This window comes from Dermochelys coriacea, chromosome 9, assembly GCF_009764565.3.
Source record: "Dermochelys coriacea isolate rDerCor1 chromosome 9, rDerCor1.pri.v4, whole genome shotgun sequence".
Lineage (NCBI taxonomy): Eukaryota > Metazoa > Chordata > Testudines > Dermochelyidae > Dermochelys > Dermochelys coriacea.
Window position 1 is genome coordinate 58,080,890 of NC_050076.1, and position 23,288 is coordinate 58,104,177.

The 23,288-nt window shown below is 45.6% G+C and overlaps 1 protein-coding gene across 2 annotated transcripts in view; it reads left to right on the forward strand.

Moving 5' to 3' along the window:
• The window catches only part of ZNF185 (zinc finger protein 185 with LIM domain), a 128,186-nt gene extending 105,108 nt beyond the window's left edge, over positions 1–23,078 (forward strand). For both annotated transcript variants that reach the window (XM_043491640.1, XM_043491641.1), the window contains 6 exons: positions 17,260–17,361; positions 18,763–18,831; positions 20,365–20,430; positions 20,899–21,001; positions 21,815–21,913; positions 22,801–23,078. In XM_043491640.1, coding sequence (XP_043347575.1) covers positions 17,260–17,361; positions 18,763–18,831; positions 20,365–20,430; positions 20,899–21,001; positions 21,815–21,913 — 439 coding nt within the window. In that variant the 3' untranslated portion in view covers positions 22,801–23,078. The remainder of the gene's footprint in view (positions 1–17,259; positions 17,362–18,762; positions 18,832–20,364; positions 20,431–20,898; positions 21,002–21,814; positions 21,914–22,800) is intronic.
• Positions 23,079–23,288: the final 210 nt, after the last annotated feature.

Here is a 23,288-nt window from a genome sequence, read left to right on the forward strand (position 1 = left end):
CTCTGGGCCGTGCATCCAAATTAAAGATCATAGGAGCCACAGGACTCTCATTTTAGAAGTTCGTAGCCTTGCTTGTTACACTTTGGCCACCCTGAGTTAGGGATTGATTCCCTTTCCTCATCTCCCAGCTTCCAGTTATGAAAGGCCACATTTCAGCCTCAGTTACACCCCTGCAACTCTATTGGCTTCAGTGGCATAACTGGGGGTGGAATTTGCCCCAAAGCTTATACACAACCTAAGAATATATTTACCAATGTAAGCACTTAGTTTTTAAAAGAGAGCTGGACAAATTTGTGAGTGAGGTTGTATGATGGGGTTGCTTGTGATGGTGGGATCCCTTATGGTTCATGTCCAGTGTTCCTAAAATTTCAGGCTTCAGATGGTTACCTGCAGGGGTCAGGAAGGGATTTTTTTACCCCAATGTATTCTGGGTATTTTTTGGTTTCCTTCAGAGTAGGCCACAGCTGGAGATGGGACACTGGATGGAGTGGGCCAGTGCTCTGAGGTGGCACTGATAATTCCCTCTCAGGTGCATGACTAGCTGGTTTTGCTCACATGCCATGATCTAACAGATCACCACACATGGGGTTGGGAAGAAATTTCCTCCAAGGCAGTTTGGCAGTGATGTTGGGGGGTTTTCACCTTCCTCTGCAGTGTGTGGTCCGGGTCACATGCCAGGACTATTTGGCTATATCTCACATAATCATTTCCCTGCCATTGCAGGGGCATCGGGCTCTGATGCATCTTGCTGTCTCCTATTCTCTGCCTATGGCACACAATAGTTTACTCTTATGTGGGCTGTTATACTTTGGTTTAATTTTGATTGTTGGGTTTAGTGTGTGGATACTGGGTGGTGCTGGTGGTCTGTGACATACAGGAGATCAGATCAGATGATCTGGTGGTCCCTTCTGGCCTTAAATTCTGTGACTCTATGACTGTGACTCCATTTATAGGCAGAAATCTTGACTTGTATTCTTATTTTCCATAGACATGTGGACTGTTGAGTCTGTTTGAAAAACTGGGATTTAGAGCCCATTTTGGCTCCAGGCTTCTCGTGTGTTTTTCCAGCATGAAAGTGTTTTCTGAAAGCTAGTTACTTCAGACTATAGTCCCACAAAGCAAACTCCTGAATCCCTTTCCCACAAGTCATGCTTCTCTTCTTTCTCCGGTCCATGTCATTTTCCAGAGACAACACCAACACTAGCAGAGACACTAACCGTGGGGGCTCACCATATATGGAGAGTTTAGAACCTGCCTCCCAAAGGCAAGTGGGTCAAAGAGGAGCCTAAGGACAAGGGAAATTTGGTGCCAGATGTTTTGGGAAAGAGGAAACTGAAAACACATTTGAAAGTGTTAGTTCCTGGTTCTGGTTGGGGGTTGTCCTGTTATCTCCAGTGTGAGAGCAGACACATACACACTTTTGTACTGTAGGCAGTAATAACCAATGGAATTAGGGTGCGAGGTATCTGAGAATGCACTGGACAGTCCCAAAATGTACATCCTTGCCCTTCATCACAAGGAAATGCAGAATGAGACAAGAGGGATTGTTCAGGTTTCTAAGGGACCCTCTCGTGTTTGAGCTATACCCATTCACAGGCTGTTGGGCAAGAGAGAAACCTGCCCCTCTGTGATGTGGTTCACTCAATGCAGATGGTGCCTCCTCCTGGCCATCCTGGGGATTAGCTCTGCCAGGTGTTGCACCATCCTCTGGCGATGTTTTCACGCATCCTGCCTCACACTGCAGCCCCTCTCACTCCAGGAACTGCAGCCTCCTCTTCATGATTCAGCCATCTGGCTGGTTTACTATGTGGTTTCCCCTTCTGGGGATTACCCGAAGTCCTTCCACACAAACAGTCTCAGGCAGTTTTCTCCAGCACTGTTCTGATGGTGTCACTTCTCCAGTGGCTGGCAGTGGAACCTGGGCCAGCCCATTACTCCAGGTTCCAGTCCAGGAACCCTTTACCTGCAACTGTGGTCTGCTTTCCTTCAGCCCTTGTTGCTTCTTCCCTGGATTCCTTCCTACCGCTTCTGGTTCCCCCACTTCTCTGGGTATACCAGCTCAAACTGTAGGCTACTCTCTAAAGCCCCAATACCTCTCTCTTTTCCCAGGGAGTGACTGCAGACAACTTCCCTGCAGCCACCTTCTGTTGCTAGCTTCCTGGCTTTATAAACTTGGCCAACTCCTCCCACAGCTGGACTTCATCAGCAAACAGCCTTAGCACTCCCTGGTTGTCCTCCCCATGTGGCCCATAGGCTAATGGTCCTAATTTACCCCTTTAGGCCTTGTTCGGAGTGGACACCCCATCAGATCTTCCCTCCCCAGTCTCACCCAATGAAATGAGAGAGGAAGATAAAAACACACAAGACACATGTCAAACACAAGTGACCACTCTGTCACTTGCTTTGCCCTACCTTTTAAATGCCCCTGTTGAAACAATCATTGACTACCCCTTGTGACAGGGCCAGGCCAGATGGCTACAAGAGAGTGACAGAAGGCAGATATATTAGCCCCAGGTTAAGTAGGTCCCTTTTCCCTGGATAAGGTAACAGGGAAGGTTCCAGAACAATCAGGAACTTTCTGGAAACAATTAAGGCAGACAGGCTGATTAGAACACCTGCAGCCAATCAAGAAGCTGCTAGAATCAATTAAGGTAGGCTAATCAGGGCACCTGGGTTTAAAAAGGAGCTCACTTCAGTTTGTGGTGTGCATGCGAGGAGCTGGGAGCAAGAGGCGCAAGAAGCTGAGAGTGAGAAGGTGTACTACTGGAAGATTGAGAAGTACAAGCATTATCACACATCAGGAGGAAGGTCCTGTGGTGAGAATAATGAAGGTGTTGGGAGGAGGCCATGGGGAAGTAGCCCAGGGAATTGAAGCTGTCACGCAGCTGTTACAGGAGCCACAGTGGACAGCTGCAATCCACAGGGCCCTGGGCTGGAACCCGGAGTAGCGGGAGGGCCCGGGTTCCCCATGTCCCTCCATCCCCCAACTTCCTACTTGATACTGGAGGAGTTGAACTGGACTGTGGGTTCCACCAGAAGGGAAGGTCTCTGGCCTGTTCCCCGATCCACTAGGTGGATCAGCAGAGACTGCAGGGATTGTTCTTCTTTTCCCCATGCTGGCCAGTGATGAGGCTAACTGAGTGAACGGCCAGTCTGAGCCATGAAAGTGGCCAAACTGAAGGCTGCTGTGAATCTCTGAGGCGAGAAAATCCGCCAATAAGTGCAGGACCCACCAAGGCAGAGGAGGAACTTTGTCACACCCTGCTTTGCCATTTTTTCTCAGTGCACAGAACTGCACTCTAAAATGATTCAGGTACCAAGTGCTGTAGATGTTGTTGCGCAGATCTGTCCCAGGTTATGAGGAGAGAAGCAGCACCAGAGAGACTAGATATGAGAGTCCTAGAGCCGAAGAATAAATGTACCAAGCTTTGCAAAGTGAGAAGACGGGATTGCTAACCATGGGCTTGTCTACACATAAAGTGATGCAGCTGTGCCACTGTAGTGCTTAGTGAAAACACTACCTATACCAGTGACAGAGTTTCTCCCATCAGTGGAAGCCTATGTCTACACTGGCAGAACTATTTCATGGAGAGTTTGGTCGATGATCAAAAAGCATTTAAAGAAAATCAATGTTGTGTGTTCACATTGTCATATGCTGTCCGCATGGCGTATCCACACCTGGGGCATCGACAGTGAGAGCAATTCATTGTGAATAGCTGTCCCACAGCTCTCCACTTTCTGCCAGTAGGTGTTATGGGAAGGTGGAGGGGATCGCAATGCATCATGGATCTGAGCTTAACGTCCCATGATGCGTTGCTTTCCATCCCAGCATTCCATATGTTTCCGTCTTCAGTTCGTGGCATTTTTCAATGTCCCATGGATGCGATGCTCTCGATTGCTCTGCCAGTTATCACTAGTACATTGCGAATGGCAGTGGAGTTCATGTTGAAGCTCCAAAATCAACAGGAATCACAGTTGCCTGACGTGCTGTCCAACATGGATATGGCCAACATTAGATTGCTTTGGGCATTCACAGAACAGCTGAACATGGAGGAAAGTCACTTTTGGGCTTGGGAAACTAGCACTGAGTGGTAGGATTGCATCATTATGCAGACCTGGGATGACGAGCAGTGGCTGCAGAACTTTCGGATGAGGAAAGCCACCTTCCTGGAACTGTGCGCTGAGCTTGCCCCAGCTCTGCAGTGCAGGGACACCCAAATGAGAGCTGCCTTCATGGTGGAGAAGTGTGTGGCGATCACAGTGTGGAAGCTGGCGACTCCAGACTTCTACCGTTCAGTTGCAAATCAGTTTGGAGTGGGGAAGTCAACCTTTGGGGCTGCATTAATGCAAGTGTGCAGGGCCGTTAATCACATTCTGCTGAAAAGATCCTGACTCTTGGCAATGTGCATTAAATAGTGGAGGGCTTTGCAGAAATGGGTTTCCCTAACTGTGGAGGGGTGATAGATGGCACACGTATTCCAATTATGGCACTGGACTACCTTGTGATGGAGTAGGAAGGAATCAATAGGATCAATAGGAAGGAATACTTCTCCATGGTGTTGCAGGTGCTTGTGAATCATCGTGGCTGTTTCACTGACATCAACGCGGAGTGGTCCAGAAAGGTGTATGATGCACATATCTTCAGGAACACCGGTCTTTACAGAAAGCTGCAAGCAGGAGCTTTCTTTCCAGAAGATCACCATGGGGGATGTTAGAATGTCCATAATGATCCTGGGAGACCCGGTGTATCCCTTAATGCCATGGCTCATGAAGCCATACACGGGAAACCTAAATAGCAGTAAGGAGAGGTTCAAAAATAGGCTGAATACAAGCAGGATGACTGTGGAATGTGCGTTTGGCAGATTAAAGGTGCAGTGGTGATGCCTTTATGGTAGGTTAGACCTCAATGAAGAAAATATTTCCAGGGTCATAGCATGTTGCATAATATTTGTGAAGGTAAGGGCAAAAAGTTTGCTCAGCGGTGGATTGCTGAGGTAGACCACCTGGCTGCTGATTTTAAGCAGTCAGTTACCAGGGCTATTAGAGGGGCACAACATGGGGCAATTTGAATCAGAGAGGCTTTGCAGCAACGCTTTGAAAATGAAATGTGTAATATTTGTTACTATGCTTGGGACTGCAGTGCTTAATGAAGTCAAGTTTTACTAGGCTAGGAAGCACTTGTGATTGTTCAGGCCAAGGATTCAATGTAAACAAAAGATTACAGAGCTTGTTTATTTGTTGATGCCTTTTGCTAACATAACTGGCATGGAAACAAATAAAGAGTGCTTATCTGTCAAATAACTTTTCTTTTAAAACAAAAAGCCCAACAGCGCACACATACAGACAAACACACATTCTTGGAGGGAGGGGATGGGAATGAGGTACCAGGGTAGGGCTGACTTTCAGAGCTGAGCATAAGTCCAGCTATCATTTGTGAAGGTGTCTGTGAGGATGGAGTGCATTGGAAAGTGAGAAGTCATAGAAATCTGAAAGGAATGTGCATGTGGTGCTTGGGGAGGGCATGGGAAAGAGTTCTGAATGTGCTGAAGGGGAGGGCGGGCACGCATGTGCTCAGTCTGCAGCATGAGGGACTGTAGCATGTCGGTTTGCTGCTCCAAAACTTTTATCATCCTCTCTGTTGTATCCCTATTGTACAGCTCATTTTCTTTTCTTTTCTGGCTGTTGCTTTCCCAACGCTGCCTGTGTTCTCTTCTCTGCTTCTGAGAGCTGCAGCACCTCCCTGAATATATCTTCCTTGCTTCATCTTGGATGCTTTCTTATCCATCTGAGATGCTCAGCCAGTGTGTGTGGGATGCCTTTAAAGGACAGATCTGGATAAGCACAAGGAACAATACACAGAAGTATGATTGTTAAGTATACATACAGCATTGAAACAGTTCAGTAAAATACACCGCTGCTAATATACCAATGACTTTCTCGCTGACCCTAGACACACGTGCCAGCAAACATCCCAAGCACCGTGAGTTTACTCCAGGGTATGGAAGAAAAGCACTATTATAATGTCTCGGGGCACTTGATGGGGGACAATATTTTGAGGTGTCCCACCCTTTTCCACAGGTGGGGGTCATTGTAGCAGACATCTCACTGCTGAGAGTAACCAGGGAAGCAAGGGTGCATCACTATTTGCTTGTGGCTTCCATCCTGTCCCCTATGCTGCTCGACTGTGTGCCGCTTTGGTCCCTCTTCAAGTGATTGCAGAATGGTGCTGGAAAATGTCCCTCAGTGAGGGAAGGAACAAAACAGCTCTGCCAAGGAACCTTCGGCAGAGGGTTGCCAAGACCTCCAGGAAAGTTTCCTAGAGATCTCTCTTGAGGATTCTGATGAAATCTTGGTGTGCATCAAAATCCTGTTCTGCTGTGCTGCCTAGATGCACTGGGAGATGTTCAGCACATAGAAACCGAGCCAGCCTTGCACATTTCTCTGCCCTCAACCCATCTCTGCACTACCCAAAGCAAAACCATTTATCAGGGGTTCCCTCTCCTGCTTCTTGCTCGCCGGAGAGTGACTGCTGAGACTGGCTAGACACCTCCGAAGTGGAGAATAGCTCTTGACTGGACACAGCACTAAGCGATCCTGCCATGGGCTCCACATTGTCTTCTGTCTCCACCTCTTCATCCATGACCTCCTCCTCTGGGTTATGTCCACATTTTGCTGGCTCCAGACCTGCCGAAGTAGCCACTGGGCTCTTGGGGGTGGAGGAGGAGTTGCCACTGAGGATAGTGTCCAACGCCTTATAAAAATGGCAGGTCTGGAGCGCAGCACCGGAGCAACGGTTTGCCTCCTTTACCTTCTGGTATGCATGCCTCAGCTCCTTGATCTTTGCTCTGCATGTCCCAGTCGTAACCCTTTTCACACAAGCTGCATGGAATCTGGCACAATTCTTATGGCTGGAGCGCAGAAGGGACTTCTCTGACTCCTCTCTCCAAATACTGAGCAGATCCAGCAGCTCCACATTGCTCCAAGCAGGAGAGCATTTGCTGCGTGGAGCCACCTTGGACACCTGGGAAGACAATGTGAGCTCTCCACACTGAGCAAACAGGAAGTGGAATTTTAAAAATTCCCAGGGCTTTAAAGTGGGATGGGCAGACAGTTGCTTACTTGGCAGCAGGGCAATGGAGTTGAAACTGCTGACCAGAGCGGTCAGGATGGGCATTGTGGGACACCTTCTGGAGGCCAATTACAGTGACAAAATTAAGCGTGGTTTCAACACTGGCAATTTGGCAATAAATCTTTTGCGTAAAAAGCCTTCTGATTCTTGTCAAGGTGGCTTTATTATGTCGCTGAAACTGAGGAGTTCCATCGCCGAAACTGACTTTGCAGTGTGTACACCTCCAATGTTTCGTCACCAAAAGCTGCCTTTTGTGAAAAAACTTGGCAATGTAGATAAAGTCTAAGATAAACTCCACCTCCTTGAGAAATGGTAGCGCTGTCAACAGGAGAAGCCTTCCTGCCAACATAGCGCTGTCTGCTCCGGAGTTTAGGTTGGTATAACTGTGTCGCTCAGGGGTGTGGATTTCCCCTGAGCAATGTAGTTATTCTGACAAAGTCTGTAGTGTAGACCAACTCCATGATTGCTGCTTTCTGAACAATGTTAGCATTATGTCCTATTTCTGTATATTGAAATACCTCTTCTTCTTCGAATGGTTGCACACGTGTATTCCACTCCAATGTGTACATGCCAAGAGCACCAGAGCTGCAGAGTTTTCTGCATCAGTACTCATTGGGGTAGCACACGCATTTTGCATCTCCTTGTAGTCCCTCACGAGGCTATAAAAGGGCTGCTCTGACCCAACTCCCACAGTTCCTTCTCACCGCCTGCGTCTGAGCTCCCTGTGCAGATTACTTTATGGCTTTTATTACTGACTACTCTTCTAGTTTAGCTCTCTATCTTTCCTGGAAATAGTTAGTAATTAGTTCCTGCTTAGACTTCCTTTCATGTTTTATTTTGTTTTTAGTTATTTAGTAATGTTTTCAGTGCTAGGCACCTGTGGCAGGCCGGGCTTTATGCACTGCCCATCAGTAGGGTGTCTATCCCAAATAGTGACACACACCCTCGCCCAAATGTGCTGCTTTTTGGGTCTTGGCACATTAAAGTGAGGTGCTGTATCTGCTGTTCTTTCAAGAAAACCAGGCAGATTTCCAGAGATCTGCACCTCATGGAGTAGACAGTGAGACCAGCCTGGGTCCCAGGCCCCTCAACTGAACATCCTGTTGCCCACACACACAGTCCACTATGGAGGCTACAGTGGTCACTGACAGACCCCTGGACTCCGACCCTTCTTGGAGAAAGAGGGGCTGGTCTTTCTATCTGGGCTTCCCCAAAAGAGGTCCCATACAGAGACCGCAGCCATTTGAGGCCAAAGAAGGATTCTTCTTCTTCTTCTTCTGCAAAGAAGGACTCAGAACATCACTGGGACTCCTCAGGTACTCAGGAAAGAACTGGGCTGTCAGCCTGTGTCTCCATCAGTTAAACTTCCATCTTTTTGATGGTCTGGGACTCATGCTGAACAAAGGAAAATCCACATTAAACCTGACTCAGAAAATCAAGTTCATTGGGGCCCTACTTGATTCCATGAATTAGATAGTTTTTTCTCTCACAAGACAGATTTCAGACCATTCACCAGTTGTGCCTATCTCTCAACTTTCACTCTACCACCATAGTCCAAGGAGGTTTAATGCTAATAGTCCACATGGCCTCATATGCTTATGTGACCTTTCATGCCACACTACACCTGAGCATCCTTCAAGGATGGCTGATGTTAGTCGGTCAACCAGACACCCCCTAGACAAGTTGGCTCTGTGCAGATAGCCCATGCAGAGGCTCTGATCGAACTGCCCAATAAAACCACAAGACTTGGTTTAGTAGTGAAGGCACTAGGCCAGTTTCCTGCCGACGAAGCACAGTGCTAATGTCCCAACGCAATGGTTATAGGTACATTAACACATGTATGCCTGTGACATTGGACCAGCTCAGTCAGTGGCAGGACTTTCCACTGCCACCTAGGCCAGACGAAGGGTTAAAGTGAGGTATCCCAACATTTATAGACTGAGACAAATAATATGGGATAAACAACTTACGAATCACCTTATGTATTTCATGACATGTTTGTTACCTCCCCTTGTACATTCCTCTGGATGTTTCAGACAACACATCCCTATTGACCACCTGTCTTTGTACCTTTACTCCTGATGTTTCACACAAAATATCACTATTCATCACTTTTGTCAAACCATCTTATCGTGAGCTAGGTTGGGGTGTTCTTGTGCTGGCCTGCTGGAATGTGTTTACATATTCAGTATGTTTTAGCAATGCTACCAATACAGGTGCCGAGTTCATGTACTGGACATGATCTGCAGGTAAGCATCTGCTTTTGATAGGGCCTGAATGTCGCTTACAGCATAACTTTTGCTGACTTTGGTTCAGGCCTCAAGCCTTGCACCAGGCGTATACTTCAGCCTCTCTCTTTCTACTACAAATTTTGTACTCAAATTTCTGTACTCAAATAATGACAGGAATTCCAACAATGGTGTGTATGAGTGCATGTGTGAGATGTCCCCTAGACTAACCCCAGCAGAGACACATCCAGAGTCCCTTTGCAGTAGGCCCAGAAATGCAATGCATGTTCTCCTGAGATCATTACCTACATGAGCTCAGCTTATGCTCCTTCAGTAAATGCAGAGGCTGCCAGTGAATGTAGAGGCAAACTCAACCAGTCTGACATTGGCTAGCTGTAGATGTCCTGATTGAGTGACAACAGTCACAGATAAAGTAGGTTTCAGAGTAGCAGCCGTGTTAGTCTGTATTCGCAAAAAGAAAAGGAGTACTTGTGGCACCTTAGAGACTAACAAATTTATTAGAGCATAAGCTTTCGTGAGCTACAGCTCACTTCATCGGATGCATTTGGTGGAAAAAACAGAGGAGAGATTTATATACACACACACAGAGAACGTGAAACAATGGGTTTATCATACACACTGTAAGGAGAGTGATCACTTAAGATAAGCCATCACCAGCAGCGGGGGGGGGGGGGGGGAAAGGAGGAAAACCTTTCATGGTGACAAGCAAGGTAGGCTAATTCCAGCAATTAACAAGAATATCAGAGGAACAGTGGGGGGTGGGGTGGGAGGGAGAAATACCATGGGGAAATAGTTTTACTTTGTGTAATGACTCATCCATTCCCAGTCTCTATTCAAGCCTAAGTTAATTGTATCCAGTTTGCAAATTAATTCCAATTCAGCAGTCTCTCGTTGGAGTCTGTTTTTGAAGCTTTTTTGTTGAAGTATAGCCACTCTTAGGTCTGTGATCGAGTGACCAGAGAGATTGAAGTGTTCTCCAACTGGTTTTTGAATGTTATAATTCTTGACGTCTGATTTGTGTCCATTCATTCTTTTACGTAGGGACTGTCCAGTTTGGCCAATGTACATGGCAGAGGGGCATTGCTGGCACATGATGGCATATATCACATTGGTAGATGCGCAGGTGAACGAGCCTCTGATAGTGTGGCTGATGTGATTAGGCCCTATGATGGTATCCCCTGAATAGATATGTGGACAGAGTTGGCAACGGGCTTTGTTGCAAGGATAGGTTCCTGGGTTAGTGGTTCTGTTGTGTGGTGTGTGGTTGCTGGTGAGTATTTGCTTCAGATTGGGGGGCTGTCTGTAAGCAAGGACTAGTCTATCTCCCAAGATCTGTGAGAGTGATGGGTCGTCCTTCAGGATAGGTTGTAGATCCTTGATGATGCGTTGGAGAGGTTTTAGTTGGGGGCTGAAGGTGATGGCTAATGGCGTTCTGTTGTTTTCTTTGTTGGGCCTGTCCTGTAGTAGGTGACTTCTGGGTACTCTTCTGGCTCTGTCAATCTGTCAATCCAACGAGAGACTGCTGAATTGGAATTAATTTGCAAACTGGATACAATTAACTTAGGCTTGAATAGAGCCTGGGAATGGATGAGTCATTACACAAAGTAAAACTATTTCCCCATGGTATTTCTCCCTCCCACCCCACCTCCCACTGTTCCTCTGATATTCTTGTTAACTGCTGGAATTAGCCTACCTTGCTTGTCACCATGAAAGGTTTTCCTCCTTTCCCCCCCCTGCTGCTGGTGATGGCTTATCTTAAGTGATCACTCTCCTTACAGTGTGTATGATAAACCCATTGTTTCATGTTCTCTGTGTGTGTGTATATAAATCTCTCCTCTGTTTTTTCCACCAAATGCATCCGATGAAGTGAGCTGTAGCTCACGAAAGCTTATGCTCTAATAAATTTGTTAGTCTCTAAGGTGCCACATGTACTCCTTTTCTTTTTACAGATAAAGTAATTACCTTGATATTTGGGATGGGGAGAATGAACAGGTAATTCACATTAATTAGGACACATGATTTTCTTGCTGCTTCCAGCTTCCAATCTCCAGCTGTTCAGCCTAGAAACAGCTTGTTCACAGAGTCCCTAAATTCATATTTTTTGAGATATGCATATTTTTCTCTGTTTTCCACACCACTGTGGAGGACACCAGCTTCTTGCTGCTCACGGACCCAACGCTTTCCTAATGCAGAAGTTTCACAAGGGATGTTTCTTCACACTCTAATTCTTCTGGCTAATCCCAGGGACACATTGCAGGCCAAAATAACCTTCCTTCCTTAGGAGATCTAGCTCCCCATTTAGAGATAGCAGCATTATTACGCCAGAGACTCTGTGTGCAGAGTACAATGAGCCTGATGTGAACATGAAAAGGTAAAGAGCCTGGGGACATGTTTGCTGCTATGCTTCATACTTGTATCCTCCTCTTCTACTTCTGGCTTGTTCTCTAATGAAGATATTGCAAATGCCTGTTTCTTGACCAATCGAAAGAGAAGGTGTGCCAAAGCCAGTGGTAGAGAAGGAATGCCTGGCGGTAAAGTGGGCCAATGAAAGCCTAGGCTACTACCTACTTGGACGGAGGTTTACCCTCGTCATGGACCATGCCTCTCTGAAGTGGATGCACCAAAACAAAGAAATAAATGCAAGAGTAACAAGGTGGTTCCTGTCGCCACAACCGTTGCACTTCAGAGTAAAACATAGATTCAGTATCAAGCATGGCAACGCTGATGGCCTCTCGAGGGTGCAACTGTTTGCCGACCCAAGTAGCCCAACCATGTAGGGAGGAAAAACAAGCCCAAAACATTGGCTGAGAGAAGGACAGACTGCCCCTGTGCAGCCAAGAGGGACTGTTTTGCCCCAAGCCCATCTCACCAAGGCTAAAAACAGTGCAGGCTGGTGAGACGGAGAAGATGCCTTGCCACAGCAGCTACTTACCACTCTTTAAATAGTCTGGTTTGACCCCTCTTTCTCAGTGCACTGAGCTGACCCCTGACTGGTTCAGATACAAGTGCTGAAGGCATTCATAGGCATTTTCCTCCTTTACCAGGATTGCTCCAGATTACAAAGAGAGAACTTTGATTAGCAGAGAGATGAGTCAGGAGAGTCCTTGAGCCAGGAGGCACAAGGAGCCTGACCTAAACTCAGCAAAGTAAGGAGTTGGTGGGATCAACCACTTGCTTGTTATCTTGGCTGGATCTTGGCTCTTCATCCCTGTTGTTTCCATGAATTGATACATACCCTTGATGAAATACTGACCCCACCAGTGTCAATGGCAAAATTCCCTCTGTATGATTGTATACATCTATTAATAATGACAAGAGAACTAGGATTTTACTTCCTGAATGTGCTTGATCGTGTTTAATTCCTTGGAACCGGGTTGATCAGAGCATCACTAATAGCACTACTGAATTTTGCATCCACGTACTGTGTTGGGAAGTTCAGCTCTAGAATTGTGGGAGTAAATGTAGACTATGACTCTTTATGGGTTAATTGTTGTAAAGTTAAGCATAGCAAATAAATTCATTCGCAGGGGGACTTTACAGGCTGCAGTGACTCTAATATTGAACAGGTCCAACTCCCACTCTAGACAGAGTACTTTCAGCATGATAGAGACCTGTCATGTGATGCCTTCATATCTGAACAGCCAACAATACAACATCAGCATGTCACAGCCCAGTCAGAGGATCCCATCATATCTGGACAACCAAGTTTACAACACCAAAAGGAAAGGGAGTTAGGAATGGCCATGGACAGACCTTGGAGATACCTGGAGTAAGCTGCTGTGTGGCTAGGGGTCTGAAAGCAAAAGTTGAGTCTTATGCGCAGGCCCAGGCATCCTGTAGACCATTAATTTTTTATCGTAATTTAATAGTTAGAATTATATACCAAGTTATACCAAGAAGACCTAATCAGGATCAGGGTGCCTAGGAGGTAGTTCAGCCTAGTGCCTAGAGCACTGGACTGGGACTCCGGAGACCTGGGGTTCTATTTCTGGCTCAGCTGCTGGCCTGCTGGGTGAGCTTAGACAAGTCAGCTCACCACTCTGTGCTTCAGTTTCCACATCAGTAAAATGGAGATGATACTGATCTCCTTTGTCAAGTGCTTTTAGATCTACTGGAGGGAAGTGTTATATAAGAACTAGGTGGTGGTGTTATTACTATAGGTGCTGTACAAACACAGACACTGTCTGTGTCCCAAAGCACTTACAGGGTAAGAAATAGAAATATGGAATGTTCTGTTTTGTCTGAAAAACAGAGTTTTTCTTGCAATTTAAAGCTGTTCCCATGATCAGATCTATGCTGGAGAAATACATACTATGTCAATACATGGACTGCTTGACATGCATAGGTTACCAAGTCCAGAGTCAGCTTGTCACCCCCCAAGTCAGCAGTTGGGAATTGCAGATGGTGCAGTGATGTTTGTTGTGAGCCCCAGGAGATCCAATGGAGTTCAAGACAGGTCAATTTCTAGGCTGCTATGCAAGAGATGCTTCAACATAGTAATCAAGCATTAGTGTTAGCTCTTGCAGAAACTGGTTACATGGCCTTCAAACCTCAAATGATTTGCTGCATTGCAGAACTTGGGTGTGTGAAGCAGGGAAGGGCAGAAAGGGAGCTAAAATATCTCCACTGAGCCAAAATATTTGGAATTGACTGACACCTGAATTGCTACATGTCATGTCCAGGAACTTTTATTGGGCTTTCTTGCTTCCTTAACGGATCTGTCCCAGGTTATGAAGGGAGAAGTTGCCCAGGGACATCAGATATGAGAGTCCTAGAGCCAGAGGGCACAATGAATTCGACTCCAATACGGGAAAGTAAGGAGCCAGCAGGATGAAACCCTTATTTGTGAGGCCAAATAGTGTGCTATCACTTGGTTCATTCAATACCTTGAACATAGTGGGCCTGTTCCTATTGAACCCCTGGCAGAAGTCATGGCCAGGGCATTGCTGTTAGCTGGATTATGTTTTAAATCAGTGTGTTTTGGGGATTTCAATTTCAGTGTTGGGGGCATTGGGATGAGGAAGTATAATGAGTATTCAGAATGTTTGTGGATTCTTCATCACACATTAACGTTCATTCTCTGAGGCTGTACTGATTCTTTATAACAGTGTAGGTACCCCCTGTCACAGGGTGTCAGATCCAATCTGGTCCAAAGAAAGGGAAAGGATGTACCACAGCCAGTTAGGTTTTATGCTGGTGATCCTGACTATAATACGAGGTAATACATCCTAGTGACTGGAGTCAATAAAAGTACCTTTCCTCATGGGTCTGTGTGGCCCAATGACCGCAGTCAATAGAATAGCCCACCTCTGTGGGGTTGTGTGGCCTATTGGCAGGAGTCAATAAAGCTGCCCATGGCCGTAAGCCTGTGTTGGCCTATTGGGGAAGTGGGGTGCCATCTAGGGGTGTGTGGCGCCCGGGATGGGGACTCAGGCCCTCCCTGCTTCTCCGAGTCCCAACCCAGGGCCGCTTGCCACTGAGTCAGTGGGGATCCCCCCGAAACACACTGACCTGTTCCCTGGTTCTCCAACCAGAGCAAAGTCTAAGTCCCTTGGGCTGTTTCCTACCCTGTCTTCCTTGGTGTTGGTTCACTGTTCCCCTGGGTCTCTGGGGCCTTGGCCAGTGCAGCTGCTGATGGCTCGGTCCCTTCTCTGGGTTCTGCAGGCAGCCTGGAATGTGTCTGGGGCTTGGTGCGTCTTGGCTCTGTAGTTGGGGCATGTAGCAGCTCCAGAGACAGAGCCTGCAATCTCTATCCTTTCCCTTCAACAGCCTGCTGAAGCAGAGGGGTGTGTTCTCCTCAGCCTGCAAGGCACAGTTAATCTCTGTGGGCCAGTGCAGGGCAGGTACACCCTGTCACAAACAGGCACTACTGCCATTCTAGAGGCAATATTGTAACTATGTCACAGGGAAGTCACAGCATGCATGGACAGCACAGAGTATAACACCAGAAAGTAAAGGGATGGGGCTGGTGATGGCCATGGGAAAAGCCTGCAGTCAGTGGCTTTGGGATGGGAGCCAGGAAGCAGAGTTGAGATCTTTAACCTCCAGTTCAAGGCAGAGAGATGTCATGAAGGTGATGTGATCGCTCACTCTCTGGAAAATGATTGCAGTTACAAGAACCACTTGTACCCACTGGGATGCACAGGACTGTTTTTAATCTGGATTAGTTGTTCCCAGCAGATGCTACACAGGATGGGGCTGTGGTATGTCCTCATCTACAAAATGCTTGATGGAGATTCTTTGACATTCCATTTGTGGACTTCCCATATGCAGTGCAAACCCCACTGTACACTATCTCCAGAAAAAGAAAAGGAGTACTTATGGCACCTTAGACACTAACAAATTTATTAGAGCATAAGCTTTCGTGAGCTACAGCTCACTTCATTGGATGCATTTGGTGGAAAAAACAGAGGAGAGATTTATATACACACACACAGAGAACATGAAACAATGGGTTTATCATACACACTGTAAGGAGAGTGCTCACTTAAGATAAGCCATCACCAGCAGCAAGCGGGGGAAAGGAGGAAAACCTTTCATGGTGACAAGCAAGGTAGGCTAATTCCAGCAGTTAACAAGAATATCTGAGGAACAGTGGGGGGTGGGGTGGGGGGGGGGAGAAATACCATGGGGAAATAGTTTTACTTTGTGTAATGACTCATCCATTCCCAGTCTCTATTCAAGCCTAAGTTAATTGTATCCAGTTTGCAAATTAATTCCAATTCAGCAGTCTTTCGTTGGAGTCTGTTTTTGAAGCTTTTTTGTTGAAGGATAGCCACTCTTAGGTCTGTAATCGAGTGACCAGAGAGATTGAAGTGTTCTCCAACTGGTTTTTGAATGTTATAATTCTTGACGTCTGATTTGTGCCCATTCATTCTTTTACGTAGAGACTGTCCAGTTTGGCCAATGTACATGGCAGAGGGGCATTGCTGGCACATGATGGCATCTATCACATTGGTAGATGCGCAGGTGAACGAGCCTCTGATAGTGTGGCTGATGTGATTAGGCCCTATGATGGTATCCCCTGAATAGATATGTGGACAGAGATATCTCCAGAAAGCCAGTGATCAGTCAGATTGGCTCCAGAAATGCCACTGGCCTGTTGAAGATGGCAGTTCATATATTGAGTGGATTTTTCTACAGTACTTTACAGCATTTAAGCCCATACAAGCACAGCATGACACTCTGTAGGGTGCATGACTTGCAGGCTGTGAGTATTGGGTCTGTAGTTTACACCCAGAAGGGACTTCATATAGGTATGAACATCAGGCATGGAATTCCTAGATATCCTGGAGCCACAAGGTTTTACTCTAGGCAGGATGAACTCTGCCCTTTATCCTTCTAAGGCAGATTAGTTACGTTTCATACAGGTTGCTAGGCATGGCTATTTCTGGTGATGTCTTAACAACCACAGTCCACTCTACTTTCTATGGTCCCTGTACATTTTTTTTTCTAAGGCTAAAAGTTTGTGCCAAGGACCTGGCCAGGTAGTTTTCCTCCCTCTCCTGTTGTACAGTGTTGTGTGCTGGTTGTCCACTTGGCCATGGCTCTCCCATCTCAGAGATAGCTACATGACACTTTGGTCTTTTGAAGTTCTTAGTTGACCCTCCCTTCACTGTGCTGCCCCAGGATTAATCATCTGAGAAGCTACTCCTCTCTCTAAGATGTTGTGTGTGTCAGGTGTGGGAAGGGACAGGAGCTTACCTGTGACAAAATATAAATCAGGATGCTATTTCATGCAACTGAGGGACTTAATATTGTCCCACACCTTTGAAATAATGTCATTGTGTTCTTGCTTTTCCATTCTCCCCTAGCACACAGACCTGACACCTGTTGCAATTCAGGTTCCAGGTGTTTGTAACCTCTTCCCTCTCTTGGCAGGCTTCCCTCAGCTTCAAGTGAGAGGATCTCCATGTCTACTACCAGCTTTCAGTACCACAGCCCATCAGCCATGGGACACAAGTCCAACCCCGGCGCTGCAAGGTAAAGAGTGTAGAAGACTTACCCTGTGTTTGTTATCCTGAGCAATTCTCTTCTCATGCACAGATCCTCACAGAGAGCCAAATCCTGTCCTTGATGCATGTGAATGACTCCTATTGCAGTGAAATGGGAGCCCAATAAGCATACATTGTGCTTAGATACTGTGGTGATAGCCATCTTAGAGATAGAAGATAAAGCTAGAATTTGGCCCACTGAGTAGACTTCACCTGTTCTGTTTCATGTGGCTGATAAATACTTTATGAGCTCTGAAATATGGAATGACCTAATGAAGTGATGCAACTTGTAAACCTTCCTGCCCTGCTCACTCAGCCCCAGATTGGAAAACTCTGATTCCATTTGGGTCACAGGCCAGTCTGTCAAGCTGGACTCACTTTTGAGGAGGGGTGATTCTGTAAAGGCATAGCATACTGTAGGCAAGGCCAAAATACAGCCACAGGGGCCAGTGTAGCATATAGGCACCTGTAGCTTTATTATAGAAGGTTGGCCTGCAGGACCACAGTGCCCTAGTCAGATAAACTTGGCCAAGCCAGGGTATTGCATGCTGGCACTTGTAGTCTCCACAGGATGCACCTTAAAGCTGAAATAAGTCCATTTATTGCAAATTATCTGCAGCTTTCAAGCTCCTGCTAAGATGCCAATGTGGGCGTCTGTTGGCTAGTGTAGGAGTGCCCCTGGCATAGTGCCACACTGTTTATGGCAACTATCACTATGCAAGCAGAGAGTGCTCATCTGAGATGCTGGTTCTGGAAGAGTCTATGCAAAAGAAAAAGGCTCTGTTTTTCTTTCCTTAGCTGGAACACAGCTTAACTTGATCACATAAAAAGAAAGGATTAGTCATAGCCCAAAGGCAGCCATGAAAATGAACCATGGAGAAAGATGGGTTACTTGAACTCAGCCTCTAATTAGCTCATTCTCACAGGCTCTGGGAGTGTGCTGACAGGAATGATGTCTTGTGTAGGATCTGTGACAGAGGTACACACACACACAAGGGGCAGGTCACTTTGAAGAGAGCATACAAAGTGTGGGGATGGACAAGTGCAAGGAGGTTCAGTTTCCTGATCTGCAAGAAAAACAACACAAAGGATAACCATCAATTAGCAATGACAATCATTCAAAATATCACTAAAGTAGTAGGTTTTTAATGTTAAAGGACAGAGAGAGCAAGAGATAGCTAATGGCTATTAAGTCCTGAGATTGTTGGAAATGGCTAAACTGAATGTAAATTGAGATTCAGTGATAATCCAATAGCACCTGCATCCCACCTTCCTCCTTGCCATGCACATGCATGTGCACACGCACACACACATTCTCTCTCTCACACTTCCATTTGTTCCTGACTCCTCTGATGTGAAAGTTTCTGTTACTGTCTCCATCCTTCTCTAGCAAAGGGATCCTCTTTGTGAAGGAGTATGTGAACAGCCGTGAGTTATCTCCCACTCCACACTACAGCAGGTATGAGCAGTCCCTGGCTTACTCCACAGTGGAGATGCAGAACTCAGTCTGTTGGGTTAGGGCAGTGAAACAGTCACACTGAAATTCCAAAATCTCAGTGTTTGATGCTGTTGGGCTTCATTGCATATTTGCAAAAGTGGTTGGATCTGGTGCGAAAAACAGATTTGTAGTGGGTTTTCTGTCAAAAATAGGACCATTTTTGATTGAAAATTATCTATTTTCAAGCAAAAACTCACAATGTGTTTAAATTTTCTTTAAAGTCAGTGAAGTTATTCCAGATTCTCACCAGTGTAACTGAGAGCAGTATTTGGCTCTCTTTGCTTTCTATTTATGCTCACCTGGTAAACATTAACATCTTGTTAAAATGCATGCTTGCTGTGTCTTTATCATCACGCAGTACAGCACTAGAGTTTATAACCCGCTGGCCACACTAATGTTACCATTGTCAGCTTCTAGCTCTCAAAAGCAGACCTCAGTGACTTTGAGATGTGTTTTTATATTTGGAATATCAGCATTCACTCGGGTACCCATAGCGTTTCTAACACAAATGACTTTAAGAAAGTAAACAAACATGAAGCTTACTGGGACAGGGATTGTGTCTTTTATTTGTCTATGGAGTGCCTACCACATTGGATAGGTATTGGGAGTTATACTGTAATCAATATTAATGATATCCTAAAATGTTAATAGGATACCTTTTGTGAAATTATGGCCCCACTGCAATCAATGGGAATTTTTTCATAGACTTCAGTGGAGCCAGAATTTCACCCCAGTCTGTCCAGTGGCCAATGTAAAATGAGTTAGTGGTCTCAGGATATGTGGTATCAGGATATGTCTAGCTTGTACACAACAAAAGCTGTGCACAAGCTAGCCTGTTTGAACTAAGCTGAATCCAATTAGTGCGGGTAACAATAGCAGTGAAGGCAGCACAGCTTGGGCTTCAGACTGCGTAGTATGGGCTTGGCACTGATGCTAGTGCTTGCCCATTCTGAAGCCCGCACTACGCTCTCTTCAGTTATCCTCCTAGTTGGATTCAAGCTAGCTGGGTAAGCCAGCCTGTACACAGTTTTTACTGTATACATACCCTCCGCAGTTTACAAAACCATATACCTTGGTTAGCACCCTCGTTAGCATACTTAGCAGAAAGGCCAGGCACTGGGTGGGCCATAGAGCCTAAACTACTCTGTCTTACCATCAGAGTGGTCCCTCTGGGTTGAGAGTGAGGCACATTGGCGCCAGAGCAGGGAAAGCTTGTGCTCTGCTGCCCCTCATGCAGTACATGCCCTGTATGGGAAAGTTCAGTCTGCAGTGATGACACTTTGCTGCCTTTCACCAGCACAGCACTCACTTTTAAGAAAATGTCTGATATTTAATTGACAAGGGACAACCCTCTTGTCAGTGACAAGGCAGCTGGGAAGTTGCTCAGCAGCACTGTGACCCAATTAGAATTTTTGGATGCTCTGCACTGATGATTAATGTTTCCGCTCCTACATGTGACTGTCAAATAATGATCTCTCTCTCTCTCTTCTCCAGTGACAGCCTGATTGATTTGTCTGACATAGAGAGAGCAAGCTACCTGCACAGCAGTGCCTCCCAGAGGTAGGAAAATTCATTGCAGTGGGGTGATTTCAAGGGGATGTTATAAAAAAACATTCTTTGAGGCTTTACTGTATATGGTCTTTTATATCATATTTAGGTGTTCAGTAAAATAATGTCCTTTTCTTTGGCTTCCTTGTAAGGAAGGTTAGAACTGTCCAAGGAGAATAAAGAGCACCAGCCATAGAGTTACTGGGGATGGTATTAAAACAGTGCTTCCTGCTGCTATGCTGCTTTGGGGTAATGACAGAGGAATCTTTTCCCTTGAACTCTGGCAATCCTGCTACACCACAGATGTGTCTGTATTGGCTCTTGGCACAGCCAAGACATATGGATAGATGTCCACTTTTGTATTGCATGGTAGTGCTGATTAACACCTAAGATTGCCTTTGCTCCTAGTCAGAGACAGGAACTGTTTGTGTTATTGAGGTGTGGTGGTGATGTGATTTGATTTCCTCTCCAACCCCACAGGTCATGTGAAGGTGTCTGCACTTACTGTGGCCGTGAGATCCGAGACTGCCCTAAGATAATGATAGAACATCTCAATGTTTACTGCCATGAATACTGCTTTAGGGTAAGGGACATTATTACTAAAGGTCATTCTCTACTTGTTAATATGTAATGGAACTGGAGGGGACTCATGGCTGGGAAAGTGATCATAAGGCAATATTTGTTCAAACTTTCAGATTAAAAGTAGATTAAAAGAGATCTGGGTCCATCTTGGAATAGGAAGTCATGTGGCCACAGATTTTGAAAGTGCCCACAAAAATTATCTTGGGCCACTGAATAAACTAATTATTGAGCTAGAAGATCCCTTTGTTATCATTGTTGACTGAACTGATTTTATAATCCAGTGAAATTAAATAGCAAATTGATTATACAAAGAGTGACTGTCAGGCATTGGATGGCTCAAAGGGTTTGTAATAGTAGATCACTATTTCATATCCAATAGTGACTGAAACTTGTTGCTATCTGGTAGGTATCTGCTATCTGAATTTAGTTGGTGGCCTTAATTCACAGTTGACTATTGTCTGCATTAAAAAGGCAACCACACAATTAGCATCCCAATCAGAGAGGCCGAGTTTTGGATGTGTTATGGAGACTGACATTCCCTCTCTTCCTGAAGTTGATGTGCATTCCTCAAGGTTGATGTACATTGAGGTGGTGAGGTGTATATGGGGAGCTTGCTGTGATATGGCTTGCGCTGTACCTGTTCTTTACAGAAGCAGAGGCTTTTAGACTTCAGGGCCATTAATCCAGCACCTTTCACCAGCTTTAAGTTCACTTAAAAATACAGAGATTGCCACTCATTTCTCAATCCTCTTCCTATATATGCTTCTAAATAGGGCTCTGGTAACCATCCAACCCCCTGTTTTTGTTTCCACAGTGTGGGATTTGCCATAAGGCAATGGGAGACCTCCTGGATAAAATATTCATTCATCGTGACATTGTCCACTGTGACCAGTGCTATGAGAAGCTCTTCTAGGTAAGTGCCACTTTTTCCAGGGTTAGCATGACTGGATGGACACTAGCTCATGGAGAGCATAAAGAATGATGAACACTAACACTGGCAGTTATTGGGTGGCCAACAATTCTGTGCATCTCATCTGCACAAAAATCTTCCTGTGTACCCACAATGGAAGGCACTGAGCCCCAACCATTACATTGTTACTCCAAGTCCCTGATCTACAGAAATGTATTGCTAGTCCAGAGGATATGCATTACCAGGCCATCCTTTCCTGGGCATATTCTCTAGTAACGAAGAAATCTTGATCTCAGTTGGTCAAATCAAGCAGAAAGCTGGCTTGATTAGTGAATGAAGTGGCAGTTACACATGGGTAGTATCTTCTTCAGTATCAGCTGGATACAACATTTCTCCTCATTTCCGGTACTACCCTGTGGTGTAGTGTTGCTGTGCACTGTTAAACAGTTGCCACATTCCAGCCTAGACGTGGCAGCATTGCAGTAGTGGGTGAAGTGATTCCTGCTTCTGAAGATTTTGCAGGTCAAAAGCAGTATGAAAAGTCTAAATCTAAGATACTGTACTGTATTTTTTGCCAACCCAAAAGGAACTAGATTTATTTTTTAATTTTCTTTTATTTGGTAGCTAGCTTGAAATAAAAGGCACAAACATAAGATAAAATGAGTAGCCTCTGCCATTGCAATGAGATCAGAAATGGTTCTCTCTCTCTGATGATATATACACATGCTTCATGGTACACGACTCCTTTATTTTCACTTTTGATTAGATAAGGCTAGCCAAGCTTTTGCATCCCACTCCTTCTATGCTTATATCTGCTCCAGTGGCCTCTGTAATGCCATTTTCAGTGTAGCACCCAGTTTTTGCACTCAGCTTCTCCTTTTTGCTTTTAGATCTTGAAGAACTGAAGGAGCCAGCCAGTTGGAAGACTTCAGCCGTGCCTGACTGGCTAAGATACCAAATCTCCTGCTCCCTCTTTCCTGGAGTTATTTCCCTCTCACCATCTTATCACAATGAATTAGTTTAACATCCATTAGTTTATTAGTCAAGGATCTACAACCTATCCTGAAGGACGATCCCTCGCTCTCACAGACCTTGGGAGACAGGCCAGTCCACACTTACAGACAGCCCCCCAACCTGAAGCAAATACTCACCAGCAACTACACACCACACAACAAAAACACTAACCCAGGAACCTATCCTGCAACAAACCTCGTTGCCAACTCTGTCCACATATCTATTCAAAGGACACCATCATAGGACCTAAGCACATCAGCCACATTGGGGCTCATTCACCTGCACATCTACCAATGTGATATATGCCATCATGTGCCAGCAACACCCCTCTGCCATGTACATTGGCCAAACAGGACAGTCTCTA